The 20891-nt window shown below is 46.0% G+C and overlaps 1 protein-coding gene across 2 annotated transcripts in view; it reads left to right on the top strand.

The window, feature by feature from the left end:
• Positions 1 to 20891, top strand: part of ADGRE5 (adhesion G protein-coupled receptor E5) — a 46259-nt gene that overhangs the window by 19334 nt on the left and 6034 nt on the right. Inside the window, exons 2-13 of one of the 2 annotated variants that reach the window (XM_079966574.1) lie at positions 302 to 358; positions 2676 to 2732; positions 3854 to 3973; positions 4839 to 4973; positions 6603 to 6746; positions 9966 to 10012; positions 11514 to 11606; positions 14402 to 14570; positions 15020 to 15133; positions 17573 to 17802; positions 18143 to 18316; positions 19949 to 20140. In XM_079966574.1, the coding sequence (XP_079822700.1) occupies positions 302 to 358; positions 2676 to 2732; positions 3854 to 3973; positions 4839 to 4973; positions 6603 to 6746; positions 9966 to 10012; positions 11514 to 11606; positions 14402 to 14570; positions 15020 to 15133; positions 17573 to 17802; positions 18143 to 18316; positions 19949 to 20140 (1532 nt within the window). The remainder of the gene's footprint in view (positions 1 to 301; positions 359 to 2675; positions 2733 to 3853; positions 3974 to 4838; positions 4974 to 6602; positions 6747 to 9965; positions 10013 to 11513; positions 11607 to 14401; positions 14571 to 15019; positions 15134 to 17572; positions 17803 to 18142; positions 18317 to 19948; positions 20141 to 20891) is intronic. The other variant, XM_079966575.1, reaches the window with a different exon arrangement.

Genomic DNA, 20891 nt, shown 5'->3' with positions numbered 1-20891 from the left:
AAATACCCATGGAGGTGTTTGTGAGATCCACAAAGCTTTTACTTCCTGGTGGGACCGAATGACCTGTCCCATGAGTTCTGAGAAGGCTGGGACTTGCCAGTGTGGTGTAAGAGGGTTAGACTAGAACTGGGGAGATACAGGTTCCAATTCTCTCTTAGTTGTGCCTCACCTATCTCCTAAAGTAGTTATGTGGATAAAGAAAGGTGGGAAAGAGAACCATGTGTGTTGCCTTGAGCTCTCCAGAGCAATAGCAAGGTATATATTAATGGTAAGTCTGACACTCGGGCTCTCTGTCTTTCAGGGCTCTTCATAATCCTGATTCAGTCTAGATGTGCTGCCCAGCAAGAAGCACCAGAAGGTGAGTTCTCTCTGGATTAAAAAGCCTTCAGAGAAGCAATAGAGGGCCAGTTTAAAACCACCGCTTGACCATGTTGTTTGTTTGCGGAGGAGTGCAGCATGTGCTGAGGACACCAAAAGAAAGAGTTGCCGTATGGCTGGGTGCAGCAAGCAGTCCACAAAGCGGTGATAGCCAAGACAAGGAGAACATCCTATGGGGTTATGCATAGCACTGTGGCTGCATTTTGAAGAAATGTCTTTCCATCCATCCATCCATCCATCCATCCATCCATCCTGTGGGTCGGTGGTTTCCATGTCCCAGAGATAAGCAAGTTATTCGTTCTGGATGGAATCACTTCCCCTTGAAGGAGCAAGTGCACATCTTGGGGGCACCCCTGGATACATCTCTTGTCACTAGAGGCCCATGTGTCCTCTGTGGCTAGGAGTACTTTTTACCAGCACCACCTGGTTTACCAAGCCACGGCTGTTCCTGGACAGGGATAGCCTGGCCATTGCAGTGCATGCACTGATAACCTTTAGGCTGGATTACTACAGTGCACTCTGTGTGGGGCAGCCCTTGGGCCTGGTTTGAAAGTTATTGCTGATGCAGAATGAGATGGCACATGACTGACACATGCCCTGGCTGCACATTTACTATAGAGCCAGGTTCAAGGTTCTTGTATTTGCAAAGCCCTGAACAACTTAGGTCCAGGGTACTTTACAGACTGCCTAAACCCTATAGCCCAGCTTGATGATGGAGATAATCTGCAGGAGCATTGTTGACAAGGCTCATCTGACAGCAACAAGAAACTGAACCTTTAATGTCATCTGCCCAATCATGTGGAATGTTCTGGTTTTTAAAATTATTATTATTATTGAATTATTAACCAAAAGAAGTGCAATAATAACAAAGAATAAAAAATGTAAACCATAAAGCATCACAACCTGGAAGGCCAAAACTACGAAGGTACAACCCACCTCCAAAGGGAAATAAAAAGGCACCTTCTGTTTTAATCTTTAATTGTCTGCTGGAAAAGTTTTTGCTATCAAGTTTTTGCAGACAATTAAAAAATATATCCATGATAGTTAGTTGATCTCCAATTTTAAATGTTTTTTAATTTATATTTCTAAGTTGGTTGTAAACCAGCTTGATGGTTTTAAAAATATAAATAGCAGTATACAAATATTTTATGACTATATAAATGTAAGGCAGCTTTCCGTGTTCCTATATCCTTTATATTATAGATAAACTTCCTTACAAGTGAAATAGCAAATGCTTAGGTACTAGTCTAATATATTTAAATATTCAATATTGTTGCACAAATTTGCTTAATGCAGTGTTGGCCAATGATTTCTCACCTAGGACCACTGTGGAAATCTTTGCTAATGTGCAAACATGAAGGCTAGAAATTTGCCTTTTAAAAACATGTTTGTATTTTACTAACTTTTACTTAGAGTAGACCCATTGAAATTAATTGACCTAAGTTAGTCATGGCTATTCATTTCAGTGGGTTTGCTCTGAATAATGGTTGGTTGAATATAACTCATAAATATATTAGGGGCTCTCATGCTTAAATGACTTTAGATCTGTCTCAACTCAGAATGAGAATTCCCTGGCCTTCCAAGCAGCCTTTTTTGCCTCAGGTTTTCCTGAAGCTACAGGCTCATCCTCCAGATATGTTAGGGATTACCGTATTTTTCTGTCTATAGGACACCCCCATGTATAAGGACACCCCCCCGCACCATTTTTGGGGACTCAATTTTAAGAAATGAGGGGAGATGGCCCAGAGTTGTTGAGCTCCCCCACCCCCCACGCAGCTGTGGGCAGGAAACTCCCTGGATCGTTTCCCACTCACTGTGGCATCAGAGGAAGCCGCACTCCTGCCAGCAGTGTGCCACTTCTCCCCCCTCCCCATGCCACTATCCGTGTATTGGACGACCCCAGTTTTTTTACATGATTGTTGAGTCAAAAAACCTAATCTAATACACGGAAAATTACAGTATTGTTTCCTGGAAACAAAGATACTTAAGAATAACTAAATTGCAAACTCTGGCACACATGAAAGCTTGGATTCTCAAAAAAAATTGAAAGAAATAAGAGTTCTGGAGTTGCTGCTCCTACCATAATGTATTCTGATTGCAGAATATTTAATTCCCCCCACTCTGCATGGATGGACTAGTTGTTTTGGAAGTAAGTAGTAAGTAGGGAAAGGGGAGGTCCGATTTGGGGGAGGTGGGCTTAAGTGTTGTTTCTCTGGAAGGAAGTGAGAAGAATGGGAACTGACTGCATGGCATAGGCAGAGACTCACCAGTTGCTGTTCTCTTCTCTGTCCTAACAGACTGCTCACAGAAGGAAAAGGTTGGTGGCACCTGTAGCTCCTATGAAGACGAGGACGGTAAGTGTTATGGTAATTACACATGCTTCCCAGATCACAGTACAGTAGTACCTCTGGATGCGAACAGAATCCGTTCCGGAGCCCCGTTCGCATCCTGAGTAGAATGCAGCCCGCGTCTGCGGGTCACGATTCACTGCGTCTGCGCGTGTGTGTGACATCATTTTGAGCGTCTGCGCATGTGCGCATTCCGTTACTTCCGGTTCGCCGCGAACTGTAACCTGAAAACGCTCAACCTGAAACATATTTAACCCAAGGTATGACTGTAGTGATTTTAAAGTAAAATACATTAACAAAAACCCCAACACCAACAACTTTTTCTTTTCTGGCAGTTGCCCACAATGAAGAAACAAAAGCAATTACAGCAACCAGTTGGCCACCTTAAATGATCTGGTCTTAAATATTTATAGAATGTGTATGTCATATATTTAATCTTGCCACGCTCAGAACACCTTCTTGGAGCAGCATCCAAAGCCAACAGGCTCCCCTACAGGGGGCTGCAGCTTTTGGCTTGAATAGCAGAGCTAGCCCCAAATTATAGACCCCTGTTTTAACAGGAAATGTTGAATATGAAGTCCCTTGCACACATACCAGAAACCTCCTGCCCCAGTGTTAAGAGAAATGTTGCCAACCCTTCATCCTACTAAGGGCGCTACTTACAAGCTCTCAGTATGACTTGATTATTTGTGTGAGGATGTGAGAGGCTACAAAGGAGACACCTCTGCAATGGACGCTTTAGTTTAGTTTCCTGCATGGCAGGGAGTTGGATTAGCTGGCCCTCGGGTTCCCTTCCAACTCTACAATTCTAGGATAAAATATTGTGTTCAGCACTCTTGGGTTGGAGGAATCCCGTGACCCAGCTATGACACAGAATCAGATTCCTCAAACCCGGGTCAGAAAACCTTTGACCCTCCAGATGCTGTTGGATCCCAACTCCCATCATCCCGAGTCAGCGTGGCCAACAGTCAGGAATGATGGGAGGTGTAATCCAACAACATCCGGGGGGAGGGGCAACACAGGATCCATACCCTTCAAAGGAGTTCCCAGGCCTCAGCCATTTGATGCATGCAGGAGACGGTTAACAGCCAGATTGCAAAGTGTATCCTTGTTTGTTGCATTCGTAGATGTGGATCTATGCCTTGAGAAGAAATTAGAATGTGGATTCCATGCCAACTGCAAGAACAACTCCTGTATATGTGTAGATGGATTCGAGAAGGTCCCCGAGAAGGGAAATGCCTGCGAGGGTAAGGGCTTTCTTGCTTGAGATGCAGCATGTTCGCTCCAGGCACGACACGGGCTTGACGTATAGAGCTGAGGGCACGAGCAAGGGCACAAGTCTGGCTGTACATGGGGCTGTGCACAAGTTTTACAACTAGCACCAAACCTAAGTGTACCATCTGGGAATAAAAGAAGGAGGGCTTCTTTCAAGCAAACGCAACCCTCCTCTCCTGGGAGTGGGGAGCCTGCACCCCTTAGCCTAAATGGGGAGCCGGTAACTGCTGAAATTTGCTTGTTGGGGAGATGTCACAATTTAGTCTTCTTAATTTACTTCTGGCAGCTGAGTCTGTAACACAAGAGTGGGGAACCTCTGTGGGGGACGGCACAAAAAACAGCAATTGCTGCTGCATAGTGAGGCAAGGAAGATGGCCACGTTGTTTCGCAGCATCCGCATCACAACATCCTCTGGCTGTGCCTTCTCGCTTGTAGCTTCTGTGGCTGAAACTAACCTAAAAACTTGACTTGTTACTCTCTCACCCTCTAAGCTGGAGGTTCCTCGAGTTGTTCCAGATGGCAATTGCCGTTGAAATCTGGTGTACTCAGCAGACATCTATTAACGCTAGCCATTTTTTTTACTTGAATGGGAAGCCCTCTTGTCCCTGCTAACAGCCTGGCATGCCAGCTACAATGCTCTTGCAACCCAACACTTGAGAATTGCTGCTCTAAGTGAATGCTAACAGCATGCTTCTTTGAATAGCTTAATCAAGGCGGATTTTCTAGAATGGCTTGCCTTTCTGCAGCCATAAGCAGTTTCCTGCTTATCATAATGTGATGGCTCAGGTTGGGGGCCAATTTGCCGTGTTTCACCTAGAAGCAGATTTCTCATTGCAGACATTGATGAGTGCCAGAAAAACACTTCCATCTGTGGACCTTATGGAAGTTGCATCAACACCAAAGGGGATTACCTTTGTAAATGCAAGCCGGGATTTGCGAAGAGCGTACAAGATGACAAAAAGATATGTAGAGGTACAGCTCAGAGAGAATGCAACATTTCTTTCTTACCCGGCCAAAGGAATGCATGGGCAATGGCACTTCTTCATTTACCGCAGAATTACAATTAGCTAGTGATGTTAAATATGTTGGGGCCAGAGGATGATCTGAGCACATCTGATGCTAAAGCAAAACAGACCTCAGCATGACCAGTGCTTGGAATAGAGATTGCTTGGAGGGCTGTCTAAGCCAATCTGAGCACCTGGGATGAAGTTTGGTGTACAATTCACTGATAAAACATGAAGTTGAGCTTCTGTAATGGGCATGTTTGGATGTGGAGGATCAATGAGGCCAAATGACTGTTTGTAACATACCTGTGCACAAACCTACCATATGTAAGATTTCTGTGTTCTTATATCGGTTATGTGATGCCAGAACAATCATCTGCCTTCACTATCATATGCACTGTTACACATTTTACAGGGATTAAAGCTTTTGTGCATGTAAACTGTGGATTTCTGCATGGCATAATTCACATGCAGTTGCCTCTTGTCAAGTCAACACAGTTTGTAGAGTCTTCCTGGGACCATATTTCCCAGATGGATTGCCATGTCCTCCCTTTCTGTGAGCCTTTTTGAAGGAAACCTAGGAATAGATGGCTTTAATCTAGGACATTTTCCCCCCTTCCTATCTTCTCCAGTATCCTCATTCCCATCTGTTCATGAGGTGCTGTAGGGATGAGAAACTTGCTTCTTTTGCCAACTGGGCCAAAACTCAAAGGAGAAGCTGCCATCAGGGTTGACTCCAGTGTACTCAAGAGGCTTCCATTGTGTATGTGGAAGTTTGTGCACACAGGGACTTTCCAATCCTATCAACAGGAGAGGATTTGGCATATTCAAATGGGAAGTCCTTGTGTGAAGCATCTTCCAGGCTCAAATAATAATGCGGACCCTTCCTTTGTCAGTATCATTCTCACCCACGTGACACTGGAAGACCGTCCCACAATAGTTTTGCAGTTCAGCATCAAGATGGAGAACTAGCACCCAAAGGAATGGTTCAGGGCATATACTTTAGCCTGGGTGCAATTCATGTGGCTGCACAACACTGCAGATTTTTTGGCACCCAAGTTGAAAACCTATCTTTTCCAGAAAGCCTTTGTAGATGCCTATTTAACTGCCCCGAGTCTTAACTCCATCTGTCAATGTTATTTTATTGTTTATTTGTTCTGGATCTGCTGTTGCTGTATTTTTATTTTAAGTCTGTGATTGTGCCCTGGTCTGACAGCATGCTCTGATGAAGGTCAGGTGAGAAATCTAAATAAATATACTGTTTTACAGAATCATCATAAAAATGTTATATGGGGTGATAGTCAACTAAGTTTAACTCAGAGTAGACCTATTGAAATTAATGGGCCTGACTTAGTTGTGTTCGTTAATAAAACTTAGTTGAATTTCAGCCACGGAATAATGCGGAATGCATTGCAGCAGAACTGAATTCACACAGTTGCAATTCTATCTAGTTGCCTTGTCCCCAAAGACACCCCCGGTTGGCTCAACAGATTGCTGAATGCTAGGAGGCAACTTGGTTGTTTCTTCTTCCTCTCGTTTCCCTTTTCAGATTTCTTATTCTCATGTTGTTGTTTCTCTCCCCCGCCCCCCTTTTCAGATATTAATGAATGTAAACAGAATATTTGTCATGAAAGTGCCAAATGTGAAAACGTCGAGGGGAGCTTTCTGTGTACGTGCCCATCAGGATATTTCCAGTATATGGATGTTGGACCTTTGGGTAAAAACATCACAAAATGCAAAGGTATATTCTGGTGGAAGAGGCTAGGAAATGGGGGAGAGGGCAGGGGGCTGTGTTCTAAGGGGGGGGGGGGGAGGCTGACATTGTGAAAGGCCACGATGTGTAATAACATAGACCTAGAGTCTAGATAATGCAGGGTGGGGAGATGCATACATTTGCCTTCTGTTCTTACTTTAATGTAGCACTATTCCCAGTTAAATCCGCATGGGAAGAATTGCAGAAAAGGTCCATTGATTACTTCAATACACTGAAAACACTTACCTTGCCTTCCTTGCCTCAGTCACTGGCTCCCTGCATGCAAAGACAATTTGATTCCAGATGTGTTAACAGTGATCATTTTCTGCTCAGACAACATCTAACTAGGCTACCCAGGTGCATTATTTCCTTACAGCTTCCATCAACGGCTCATCTCCACAGGGGTGTCTAGTTTCCACTCCCCTGGAACTCTGCTTTGACAGATTCCCCTTCCAGCCTGAGTGATTGACTGACAACAATTAACCACCCTCTGCTCTCCACTTCTTCAGGCTCCTTCAGACCAGGCAGGGATGAGGAGCTTTGTTCCAGCAGCACTCCCGGGGCTTGTGGCTCCAGAATGGCCAATCCTTGCTGTGTAGGGCCTGTATGTATCCCAGGTGTATCCCAGGGGAAAGATGCCTTTTGCCAGCACTCTTCCCATGTCCCCAGGTGTGTGCAGCAGCACTAAGCTGGGAACTCAGCAAACCACAATGAGAGGCCACACGCCGCCGCCCTTGAAGAGGGGAGCCTGGTGGGAAGGATGCAGAGTGGGAGGGGTAGAATGGTGAGCCAATCTGGATGGGGAGCAGCGGAAGGGGAGGGGAGGCCTCTGCAAGTGGTTAGGCCAGACATCTGGTAAGGGCTGTCTGTCCTGTTCCCTGGCAGCCCAGTGAGTGAGGAGGAGGCCAGAAAGAAGAAGAGAAGGAAGGGGGTAGCAGAAACAGAGGGAAAGGGGTATGCCGGCATGTGGGCCCCAGCTAAAAGAAGGATCCCCATCTTTCCCTTCGTGTGCTGTTGCAGTTCCCAGCCCATCCTTAAAAAGTTGGGGCTAACTGCTCCATAGCTATGGCCAGCATTTGAAAGCATGGAAACAAAGTTCCATGGCTGTGAGTTCTTGTAGTCTGAATTCGTCCATATGTGCTGGAACCTGTAGGTCATTTCTAAATGACGGACAGCATTCACCAGTGGATTTATTTTATCCTTTTCTTGCTCAAGGGTGGAGGATTCAGGAGAGAACAAGGGAAGTACTTCTTCACACGGCATTGTGGCTTTTGCCCCCGCAAGAGGCAGTTGTGGGTGGCTTTAAAAGAGCATTAATAATAATAATAATAATAATAAATTTTTATTTATACCCCGTCCTTCCCGGTTCAAAAACTGGGCTCAGGGCTGCTGACAACAAATTTAAAACACTTAATTGTAAAAGCAGCATAAAATACAGTATAAAAACATGAATAACAATAAAATTCAAAGTTCAGAAATCAATTTAGGGGAAATCCATCTAATAAGCATTAGATAATCACCAGGGCTAGCTGGCTGAATTAGTCCTACTTGGGCCAGCGAGGAGGCCAGGGGAGAATTAGCTGTGGGGTCTCAGAGCGGGTAATCTTCATAAAAGGGGAGGGGGAGGAAAGAGAAGGGAAATAAAAGATCAGGCTGGATTCAAATTAAAGGCCAGGTGGAATAGCTCTGTCTTACAGGCCCCACGGAAGGGGGTTAAATCCTGAAGGGCCCTAGTCTCATGGGCCAGAGCATTCCACCAGGTCGGAGCCATCACTGAAAAGGCCCTGGCCCTGGTGGAGGATAGTCTGACTTCCTTAGTGCCCGGGACCTCTAAACTATGGTTATTAATGGACCTTAAGGTCCTCTGTGCGGCATTAGACAAATTCATGGAGGGGAGAGGGCTATGGGAGGCTCCTAGTTATGGCGGCTACGTTCTCCCTCCACTGTTGGAGGCAGTATGTCTCTGAATGCCAGTGGCTGGGAATTGCAGGTAGGCAGAGCGCTGCTCAGCTGCTGCTTTGGGGCTTCCCATAGGCATCGTGTGAGAACAGGGTGTTGGACTAGATGGGCCATTGAGCAGGCTCTCTGTAGGTTCTTAATCATCTCCCAATATGTTGTTTTACTCTTTATTGAGAAACAAAACCAAGCTGGCTGGGGAAAGACCCAGAGCTGGGGAGGGGAGGGGAACAGAGGTGGGTGGGAAGGAGAGTCTTTCATTTTGAAAAACAGAAGTTGCTTTCAATCACAGTGAATTATTTTCCCAATGTGCTATAGTCACAGTGACTTGGGGGATAGCACCTCCTCCATGTCCCCATTTTTGCCCACAAAAAGGAGGGGAGAAAATTTCTCTTTTCCCACCCCCCAAAAGTAAAGTCTGCCATTGCAGAAGAACCACCACATGTATATTTCCGAGATTTGACAGGCTTCATCCCCACAGAAGGAGCAACTAAGCCTGCAATTTGCATCCAATTCTGGCAGAAAATAACAAAGTTAGGGACTTTTATTCTTTAATAAAAAAGCAACATTTAAATGTTCCCTAAACAAAAAAGTCTGCCATTGCAGAAGAACCACCACATGTATATTTCCGAGATTTGACAGGCTTCATCCCCACAGAAGGAGCAACTAAGCCTGCAATTTGCATCCAATTCTGGCAGAAAATAACAAAGTTAGGGACTTTTATTCTTTAATAAAAAAGCAACATTTAAATGTTCCCTAAACAAAAAACCTTTGGATGGATCTACCTGAAATTTGGCAGGCTTAACCCACTGTGTAGGGGTTCATTTTCCTGCAAATTTCATCCATTTATGTGAAAAGCGAAAGAAATTATAGTTATTTTTATATTCCCTACTATAGTCAATGGGGACAAAGCAGAGCTTTGGATTTAACAGATCAGTTTCGGAACTAAAAATTGAATTAAATTGGAATGACACAGAGCAGATTTGAAGTAGACCAATCTGCTTCCAAGCACTACAGAAACAAGCTGAATCTTGTGGTCGCTGCATGGCCCTAATACATATCCGTTGTTTGGTGCAGACATATTTAGCTACTGCTACTCAAACAGGAGCTGCTGGAGCCATTATGGGTTACTCAGTAGAAGGAACAATGTATTGTGCCCCTGGCTCTCAAAAACAGCAAGCAGAATGTGAAAGGCTTTTTGGAAAGGGATGGAGAGCAATACGTTCTGATAATTTGTCCTTCTTTCCCCAGAATTCAGCTGCCCGGAACCTTCAAGTGATAACTGTTCAGATGAACAGGTGAGTCCCTAACACTGGACCTTGGAAATCAAGACCAAATTAATTACATGCATAGGCTTTCTATTGACTTGGGTAATTGGCTGCTGTGTCAATAACTGCATATATCTGATTATTTGAAAAAAGAACCAAATCCATCAAAATTCTCTAAGGAAAGCTGCATTACATTGCATGTATAAATGATACAAATTGTGAAGATTTGGCATACTTTACATTAGCTATGGGAAGAGGCAAAAAGCTGTTCATGGCACCCTGTAACCATTGGAAACTTGGTTGCTGTCATACACTGATGGTGGAAATTCCCTTGAGGTACTTCCCACATACACTTAATCATGTTTGCACTGCCATCTTAAGGACTAGAAACTTTACAAAAAAAAAAAAACTTAGCTGAGATTCTCAGGATGCTACATTTCTATAGACAGTCCTGTCCTGTTTGTCCATTGAGACAGGGCAGAGGAGGATATTCACGACTTTTAAAATAAGAGCTTGTGGAATTTAAACCCCAGGAATTTCCTACAAAGATAATTAGGTAAAGGTAAAGGGACCCCTGACCATTAGGTCCAGTCATGACCGACTCTGGGGTTGCGGCGCTCATCTCGCTTTATTGGCCGAGGGAGCTGGCGTACAGCTTCCGGGTCATGTGGCCAGCATGACTAAGCCGCTTCTGGCGAACCAGAGCAGCGCACGGAAACGCTGTTTACCTTCTCACCAGAGTGGTACCTATTTATCTACTTGTACTTTGATGTGCTTTCGAACTGCTAGGTTGGCAGGAGCAGGAACCAAGCAACGGGAGCTCACCCGTGGCGGGGATTCGAACCGCCAACCTTCTGATCGGCAAGTCCTAGGCTCTGTGGTTTAACCCACAGTGCCAACCTTCATGTTAATGCCCATGAAACTACCAATCCATCCAAAGGCTTTACGTTTCAGCTGAGGGGTAACAATTAATCCATGAGTTATGTAGCCACAGAATTAAAACATCTGCGATTTGCTTCCCTGAAAGCATCCTCATAAAGCCCCAGCTTACTGAAAGTGGGAACGTTTAAACTACTTTAGAGGGAAATTTGAGCATTGCTGCTAAATGTCAGAACAAAATACTGGCTGTCACTTTGTGCCCACTTGTCCTAAATAGGTGCGCATGTAGCTGTGTGCTGGATTACAGCCGTTTGCCTTGAATCTCGCTCTCTGCATTCCTACGGCCTCTTTCCTCTTGCATTTGTGACGCAGCTGCTCAGTCCACAGCATTAACCCTTTGCAGCTTCCCTCCCATTGCAAAGAGCTGTTGTGGGGGCCGTCTGTTCAGTCTGGGACTGAGGCCGGGGCAAAGGACTTAAAGTACGTCTCATGCCATGATCCTGATCTGGATCAGAGTCTCCTGGCGCCAGCTGTTTGTTATTTTAAAAATCAAGTGTACCAGCACTAAAGAGATGTGAATGCTGCTTCCTTGCTTGGCCCGTAGGCTTAAACAGGCGCAGCAATTTAACGTTTTGTGGGGATTGTTTTCCAGGCACTCCTCTGTGACTTCAGAGCAAAAAGGAAGCATCTCTGCGATTCATTGCTGGAAATGCAAGGGGCAACAGACACAAAGAAGCAGCTGCAGGTATGTTTCAAGCTGGTTTCGCCTTTGCCTTCTCTATACTTTACTCCAAAGGTCAGAGCTGCAGGGCTTAGCAGAATGTGCTGCTCTAAAAGTAAGTGGAAACAGAGGCCAACAAGTAGTGCTTTCTAGCCAACCATCACTTCCCTGAAAGAAAAATGGTGCTTCGTACATTTTCCATGAGGAGAGGATATGTTTTCCCACTGAAGCAGTAATTGCAACAAATGGGGAGTCTCTGCAGGGTGTACCCATATTGCACAAGTCTGCACAGTGCAGGAACACGTGCAAATGTTGCACATGAAGCTGCCTTTAAGACCATTTTAGTAAGTGATTCTCAAATACACACACACACACATATGTGTATCTATCTATCTATCTATCTATCTATCTATGCACATTTCCTGCCCCTGTAGAGCAAGCGAATGAGGGAAAGCATATTTGTTTTTTTAAATGACCTGGTTCTACTTTCCACTTCACACTAACAATATTTGCAAGTGAAACATCCCAGACCAAAAGGTTGTCTAAACAAAATGGTTGTGGTCCAGTTCTGGGTGCAGGACCTGTGAGCCCTGCAGACACTGCTTTTGACATCAGCTGCCACATCACAGACCACTGGCCATGTTGACTGGGACTGACGGGCATTGGGGTCCAACAACAACTGGAGGGCCAGGGACACTGGTGCTGGGAATGTTTAACAATGGGTCAGACAGAATAATACCAAAATACAGCACTATCAGTGATTAAAGATTCTTCTTAAATTTTAAGGGCAAAATTTTCATGCACAGCTGTGCTTTTCTCCTCACACACGCTGGTTGTGACCTTCTCTTCACTGGCTGTTCTGCCTTAATGCCCTCTCCTCTCCAGCAGCAGTTTTTCCATTTATTTTACTTTATTTATTGCTGAACTATACACAGCCTTTTAGGACATGAGTGGTGTACAATTTTTTGGGCAGTCTCCAATGTTAGTCCTACTCAGAGCATACCAATTGAAATGGTTGGATATGACTGACTGAGGTCCAGTCATTTCAAAGGATCTTCTCTTGAGTATAATTTAGCTGGAAACAACCCTTCATAAGTCGTTGTCATCATCCAGTTAAAGCCATATTGTTCTGACTTAACCCTAAATAATAGCAGCTAAACACCAGCAGCAATTAACAAAAGCAGCAGCCTTTAAAGAAGTATATTGAAACAAAAATATTTTAAGTTTACATTCCCTACCACCGCACTGTGTACATGTTTATGGAGCCCTCCATCCTCCCCATACTCATGCAAATGTTTGCACAATATTGGCAAGACCAGTTCAGTTTACAGGGCTGAATTAGATCAATCCCAGCTGCGTCAATTTTTGTTTATTTATGAGCATTTAAAAAAATGGTAGAGAGGGTTGGACAAACTTCAACTGGTCGTCAGTAGACAAAACTTCTATTCGCACAGCAAAATTTGGTGCGTTTCCATTGGTAGCTAAGAGGATAACAATAAGCCACCATTGGAACAATTAACTACCAGAAAGCTATTGCTGTTCACAACATGAGCCAAAATAAACATTGCTACTTTAGTCAATTGTATTTCTTCTGAAATGCAAAACATCAAGTGAGATAACACTCAGACCATATGCTGGAGGTGTAAATGACTATCAGACTTTGAAAAGCTGGTACAGTGGTACCTCGGGTTACATACGCTTCAGGCTACATACACTTCAGGTTACAGATTCCGCTAACCTAGAAATATTACCTTGGGTTAAGAACTTTGCTTCAGAATGAGAACAGAAATCGTGCTCCGGTGGCGCAGCAGCAGCAGGAGGCCCCATTAGCTAAAGTGGTGCTTCAGATTAAGAACAGTTTCAGGTTAAGTACGGACCTCTGGAACGAATTAAGTACTTAACCCGAGGTACCACTGTATTAGTGGATCAAGTTCATTAATTTTGTTGAATTAATTAAAATAATTCAAATTTAATTTTGAATAAATGTGCAAATAATTGTTCCTGTATTGAACTTTATTGTGTTATTATCTTTTTTTAGTGGGTTGTGTAAACCAGTGTTTCCCAAACTTGGGTCTCCAGGTATTTTTGGACTACAGTTCCCATTGTCCCTGACCACTGCTCTTGCTAGCTAGGGATGATGGGAGTTGTAGTACAAAAAACAGCTGGAGACCCAAGTTTGGGAAACACTGGTGTAAACCGCTATTCTGAATAGTTTTTTTGTAGGGTAGTGGGCACTGAGGATGAGTTTATGGAGCCAGGGAGGCAGTGGCCCAAAGAAGAGTTGGAAGCAATGACATAAATGATACAAAATTCTATCAAAGAGCGTAAAGGAGGATGCAATGTATAAGGGTAGGAATGCACACACTTTCTGTTCACACACACACACCCCTACCCCTCCTTTTCCAAGTGGTTCAGTGGCTTCAGACAGAACTCTGCTCAACGATCCTGTAATTTGCTAATCCAAAATCTGTTGCAATCTGCTGTAATGACTTGGCAGCCAAAAGTGCCTATAACCCAGAGGTGTCATCCCCACCCCCCACCCCATCACTGAAAATTTCAATTTGAAATCTTGCTACATATGGAAGGATGGTTAGAACACTGTCTTACCTCCTAGTATTCACAGAACTACCTTCCCTTTTCCCACGTGCTGAACAAGCAACACATGGTCGAAATCTACCCTCTCAGTGCTTGCACGCACTTGCAGCTGATTAATCAGACTAGGGTTGACCATCTCTGCTCTGTGTGTTTTGAGTGTCTGGACCATAATGGTGGCAGCTTTTTCCCTTGAGAGCTGATGACATCCTATCTTCATTCTCAAGAGTCTGCTGGCACTGCTGGATGACCTCGTGGCTCTGATGCCAAGTGGGAACAAGGAGCAGGGGCACCGTTTCGTCACTGAGATGTTGGAAACTGTGGAGGTCCTGCTCAGAGCTCTAGCATTCGCTTTACCCAAAAACACTGTGAGCACCGGGAGCAGCAATGGAACAGGTTGGTGTGCAGAGCGTTTGCATGTGACCTGAGGGTTCCCTCGGTGGCAGAGGTTGGGATTTTCCTGTTCCCCCACTCATTGCAGGTGTACCTACCCTATCTCCCGGGGTAGCCTTCCAGATGTTGTTGGGACTCCAACTCCCATCAGCCCCAGCATGCATGACCCAATGACCAGGAATGATGGCTCTTGGAGTCCCTAAGGCATCTGGAGGGCACCATGTTGGCTCCCTTGGCTGTGCACCCTGTGACCCTTTCAGGGTGGGAAAGGCTGGCACTGGAATCATCAGGAACGTTCTTCCCTCCTTTCCCAGTTCTTCTTTGTGGCATGCAAGATCTTTCCCATGGTGGGAAAGTGGAGTAGCTTTTGAGGAAAGTGACACATGTTCCTGAGGTGTTGTCTTTTCTGCTGGCTGTCAAACTCGGCCTGGGTTTTTTTTCATTCACTCCAGAGTTGACCATGGACATCAGGACAGCTGGGAACCAAAGCCAGAGCCCAGCATGGCTGCTGCAGGATTCTATCCAAATGAAGCTAAACTGGGAAGCAGCAAGCAAAGGAGGTGAAGGTAAGGGAACCCCATGTACACCACAAAGGGGCTGGAGTGCAGATGCAGCTGTGGCCCGCAGCAAGAGGCCTTCAGCTGACAGGAAAAGCTGGGAAGAGGCAATGGAGAAGAGCCAGCTTCCCTGAGGACGCAGCTTCAACGGCCAGGCTTTGTATTTTGTGGTGGGGTAGGGTGATAGGGACGTGGGTGGCGCTGTGGTCTAAACCACAGAGCCTAGGACTTGCCGATCAGAAGGTTGGCGGTTCGATTCCCCACGACGGGGTGAGCTCCTGTTGCGTGGTCCCAGCTCCTGCCAACCTAGCAGTTCGAAAGCATGTCAAAGTGCAAGTAGATAAATAGGTACCGCTCCGGCGGGAAGATAAACGGCGTTTCCGTGCGCTGCTCTGGTTCACCAGAAGCGACTTAGTCATGCTGGCCAATAAGGTGAGATGAGCGCCACAACCCCAGAGTCGGCCACGACTGGACCTAATGGTCAGGGGTCCCTTTACCTTTACCTAGGGCGATAGAGATGGGGAATCCACATTTCAATGTACAGCTAATTTATGTGTGTGCACCATCTGCAGGTGATGTCCACATGCAAACAAGCCTGTGTATGCCTGTGGAGCTCCATAGCTAGATCAGGACAATGCCATTTCATTTTATTGTTACTATTTTGAATGGTACTATTTTGTATATTGGATTTCATCTTGTAAACTAACTTGAGGGCTGCCAGGTCATATGTTTAATATCTCCTCCTCATCTACTTGGGGTGATGGAATGCAGCGCTTAGAAATCCCTATGCCAGAGAGTCAACCTGAGGCGACTGTATCTTGTTTTACAAAGAATGCAAAGTTTCCCCAGTGCCAGGGATGGGGAGCCTGTGGCTCTCTCGAGGTTGTTTCAGCCCCCCACCAGCGCTAGTTAGCATGATGGGACTTGTAGTCCAACAGCAATTGGAGAACCACAGGTTCTCCACAAATAGCTCTATTGCTGTCAAGGTGTGGGATGCAGGTGGTGAAAGCTTGAAAGCAGCTCCCTCAATAGCAGTCTAAGTATGTGTTGGGAGAAGCAGAAGTGCTTGGGGCATTTCAACTTATGAGACAAAAAAGAAAAAGACAACTGAGTGGAAAGGCCTGTTAAAAAACTTTATTTTAAGAAAAACAGGGTTACCAATAGGATTGGCAGAATATTTAGGGTGGGCAAAAGGGAGCATTCTTCACATAGCATATACATAATTCAGGAACTTCCTACGTAATGGGTCCACCAGTGATAGCAAAATGCAGCTTCCGCCTTCAGAAGCTCTGAATGCGTACCACGTCACAAACAAGAGTAGACTCTTAGCGCCCCAGAGGCATGGGCTTCTGAGGAGCCATCTTTTTGAAGCAGTGGCCAGGCAGGTGCTCTGAGGATCCCATAAACAGAGGAAGAAGGAATTAATCCTCTTCTCTTGCTCATACACACCATCTACAATTCCAAATGCTGGACTAGATGCACCTTCAGCCTGCATAGGAAACTGTTTTACACTGTTCAGGGCCATTGGTCCTTCCAGCTCAGCACTGTCTGCACCCAAAGTGGGGAATCAGGGCTTCTCTGTCTAGCCTTTGAAACTTTCCTACACTGGTCCTGTTTTGTACCCTGATTGTTTTTGCCTGGCCGGAATGTGTCCTTGAACTCTTGATAATGCCTCTTCCTTGGCTGGCTGGAGGGGATGTGTGTATAGAAACTAGCCTACTATACAAAGGTGAAATTTGCATTCATTGCTCCACACACTTTTGCCTCTGGCCTCACCAGCTAGTCACACCAGTGAGTACTTAATTCTCCCTTAGGTTATCTAGGCAGAAATGCAGCCCTCAGGCTGTAAAAGGCTCTCCATCCCTGGTTGACAACTAACTGGCAGTAGCTTTCCAGAGTTTTGTACCTGGAGATGCCAAGGATTGAATCTGAGACCTCCTGCATGCATAATAGGTTCTCTGCAACTGAGTTACAGCAACCCTTCCTTAGCCACAGCTTGATCCAAGGCAGTTTGTACATTTTTAAAGGGAAGCAGAGGGAGCTTTCCCTGTGTTGATATTTCTTAGGCCTAGTCCACACATGCAGCACAATAGGGTGAAAGAACAGACCATACCACAAGGTGGGGATGTCTCCCCACCTCCCATAATGTTTTCCCCTGTAAAATATTCCCTGTAAAAAAAACATTTTTTAAGCATATGGAGCAAGTGGGAGGCTGCACCCCAACCCAATTCCTGCTGTTCTAGTTGCAGTGTTTTTTCCTATATCTTCATAGAGAGCAACTCAAAATTCTGATATCCTTCTAGCTGCTAAATAAAACAGTAGAGTCTTTTCTCCCCTTTCAGGATTCTTGTCACCTCATTCTGCTGCGTATAAAGACCGGCCTTTAGTTTTCATCATACCAGCACCTGTTTAGTTCTTCAGTTCCGACTAACACTTTTCTCTTTTCAGCTTTGGGTCTGGCCGGCCTGCTCTCCTACCACAGGCTGGGGCCCATCCTGGCTGATGCTCACGTTGAAGGAAAAGAATGGGAGCGAGTGGGGAAGTCCCCACAATGTGCACAGGTGCCAGGCAAGCCCAACTATGAGGTCCTGTCCACGGTGGCCTCTGCTTTTGTGGGCCACAATGAAACCACAGCCTTGAGGGCCCCTGTCTTTTTCAACTTCAGTCACCGGACAGCAGTGAGTACATAATTCTCCATTTCCCCTTTTGCCCTCCCTAGCACCAGCCATCGCCAATACTCTGTGCGGGCCATTTCCTTGTTCCAACCTCGCCCTTTTACACGAGGAAGCAGACATGCCAGAAAAGAAGGGCCTCTTCTCAGTCCTCTTCTGTCCAGCTCCCATGAGCAGATGTTGACATCTCATTGATCCATATTATCAGCATTAAGTTCAGACTGTTTATGCTCCCTCCCATTCTGTGTACATGTACATATCTGTAGTATCAAGTTACCAAGAATACTACTCCGCTGCTCCTAACCTCCAGGTACCTCAAGATGCTTCCCTCCCACTTTCTTCTTAGGAATCAAAGCCTGACCTGCAGGTGATTTGTGCCTTCTGGAAGCCTGTCAATGGCAGTGGACACTGGTCTCAGGAAGGCTGCACACGCCTGGACACCAGCACTGACACCAGCACACACTGCCGGTGCGACCACCTCACCAGCTTTGCTGTCCTCATGGCCTTCTATGATGTAGAGGTGAGTCCAAAAGCCCTATCATTTTCCTGGCCACTGACACATCATCTTCCCATGTACTGCAGTCAGGAGGAGACATTAGAGTGGGTTGTATCCAACACTGCATGAGTGGACTTCACTTTCTCCCCCTGTATGCACTCAAAATATTTCCCAGAGTCCCCCAAACCTCTGGAGCAGCGTTTTGAGGATTACAGTGGGGAGAAGAGAAAGGGGAAGTCCTGTTGCATAAGCAGAAGCCTGTTTCGCTCCTGCAACAGCAGTGTTGGATGCAAGCAGTGATTCAGAGACTTCGTATACACTTGAGAGAGGTGGAGTGACAGAGACATTACAAGAAGTGCCAAAGTGAACATGATTGATTCACTATTTGTGTTCCCAGAGGAAAAAATCTAAAGGGAAAACTTGCACACCTTTTCCTGTGCTGGACTGCGTGCATCCCACACATACCGAGTGACCACAGCCGTATCACAGGGTAGATGTAGATCTTCCATTTTTGTATGTTATACCACAAATGTGTGGGAAGCAGAGAGTTGTCCTTGCTGTTTGAGGGCTGCATCTGAAGTCGCCCTGAAGGAGCTGACTTTGCAGGGATATGAGAGTTTCTTCTCTTGATGTCACACCAGCAGCACAGATAATGAATGTGCATCAGATGGCTTTTTAGCAGACACAGAGTCAGCTGCTTGGCTCACACAAGCACCTGCTGGGGTCCGTGGGGTGAAGCGCTGGCTGGAGGCATGGCCTGCTCTCTTTCTTAGTGTTGTGCACATGTTCAAACCTGCACACAAGGCAGAAACCAACAACGAGAAATGGGGGGGGGGGCACACTGTGAGGGTTGTGGCATTTTTTTAACGGTGGGAAGCAGAGGACACTTGCCTCAGCAAGCAACAGCTTTTGGAGCAATTGCCTCGCTGCTGCCCTTCCATTTCCCAGCCCAGAGATGGGACGCCTCTGGCCCTCCAGATGTTGCTGAACTCCCTCAGGCAGCACGACTAGTCATCAAGGGGGAGATATTTGAGGCACCACAGGCTCCCTACCTGTGCTCTAGGCTACTTACGTGGGGCCTAATCCTCCACTGTGAAGGCCGGGGAGTTCAAGATCAGCATGGCAACAGCAGGAGGAAGCAGAGATGCTAGCTGGGTACAGAGAGTAAGGACTGGGGGATGACCCAGAGGAGACACTCGTGCTCCTGGCTTTGGCTCAGCTCACTTGGCTGACTCACTTGGGAGCATGAAGCTAAGGAGGGAGTGTATGCAGTGACTAGAGGGGAAAGAGAGAGGTACTCTGCAGGTACTCTGAAGCCCAAGGACTCACAACTGCTTGAGGCTAGATCAGAACCAAGACTAGGAGTTATGGTCCCTGGTGTTTTGTGGAGATGATGTAGGGAGCCAAAGCAGGTTGTCCAAAGAGCAAGGAGAGGTTCAGTCTAGATAACAGGACTTCTGACCCTTCTTCCCATGAAAGTTTCCAGTGGCTTCAAAACATTGTCTCCTAGATACTAGGAACTGAGACTGCACTTCAGCTTATTATTAGCAGTGTCTTTGGTGGGGAGGTCCTTTTTGGGTAATCAGCCGGTTATGGCAAATTTCCCCTAAGACTTTGCTTGTATTGCACGGGCTCAATCTTTTGTCATTGTGGCAGGACTGGGGCCTGGATATCATCACCAAGATTGGGCTGGTTGTGTCTCTGATCTGCCTGTTCCTGTCCATCCTCACCTTCTTGTTCTGCCATGCCATCCGAGGTATCCGCACCACCATCCACCTCCACCTTTGCCTGGCCCTCTTCGTTGGCTACGTCATATTCCTCATGGGTGCTGGGAACACTGGCAACCAGGTAACTGGTCAGGATGGCCTGCTAGCATGCACACAGGGAGCTATTTGACCAGAGCTATTCCAAGGGAAACAATTGGGGGTGGGGGTGAATGGGTAGCCCAGGGCCCTCTGATAGCACCTCTGTTGACAGGGGGAGCTCCTGGCTTCTTACTCAGGCTAGTGAGCATCCCTTGACTACAGCCCTTGCTGACAGCATTACAAAGACCCTGTGCTTGGGAGCAGGAAGCTAAGGAGACTAAGGAACTGACAGCCACAGCAGGCTGTAGGATGTGGCAATGATGCGGTGGGAACAGGAAGCACCTTGCAATTCCTGTTTTGTCATATTTCCATTTTTGCATCTCCCTCTGTGTGTGGGGGTCTCCCGATGTGGGACAGCTTTATGGGATATGGACACCATGTTGAAGGAGAAGCAAAGAATGTTTTTGCAGAAAGTGAAGAGGTGGGACAAAAGTGCAAGGCACTTGGCTCAACCTGTTCCCCTTGCATCGTCATCATGTCCAAAGCTGATGATAGAAACGAGCTGCATTGTGAAACCTCTATCAAAACGGCAGGGGCATTTGCCAGAAAGGCAGTTTGTGTCACAATGTCAACTGCAGCTGCCATATCACTTAGAGGCAAGGGAAGGATTGCTTGATACCGTGGTGTGGCAGCAGATCTCCAGTACGGACCATTTCAGTTTGCAAAAGTACTAATTCAAGTTCTTCCCCAAACAAGTAGGCAGCTGGATTTTCCTCCCTTTGGATTTGGGGACC

Source organism: Podarcis cretensis (assembly GCF_951804945.1).
Source record: "Podarcis cretensis genome assembly, chromosome: 2".
Taxonomy (NCBI): Eukaryota; Metazoa; Chordata; class Lepidosauria; order Squamata; family Lacertidae; genus Podarcis; species Podarcis cretensis.
This window is presented reverse-complemented; position numbering and strand designations above follow the sequence as displayed.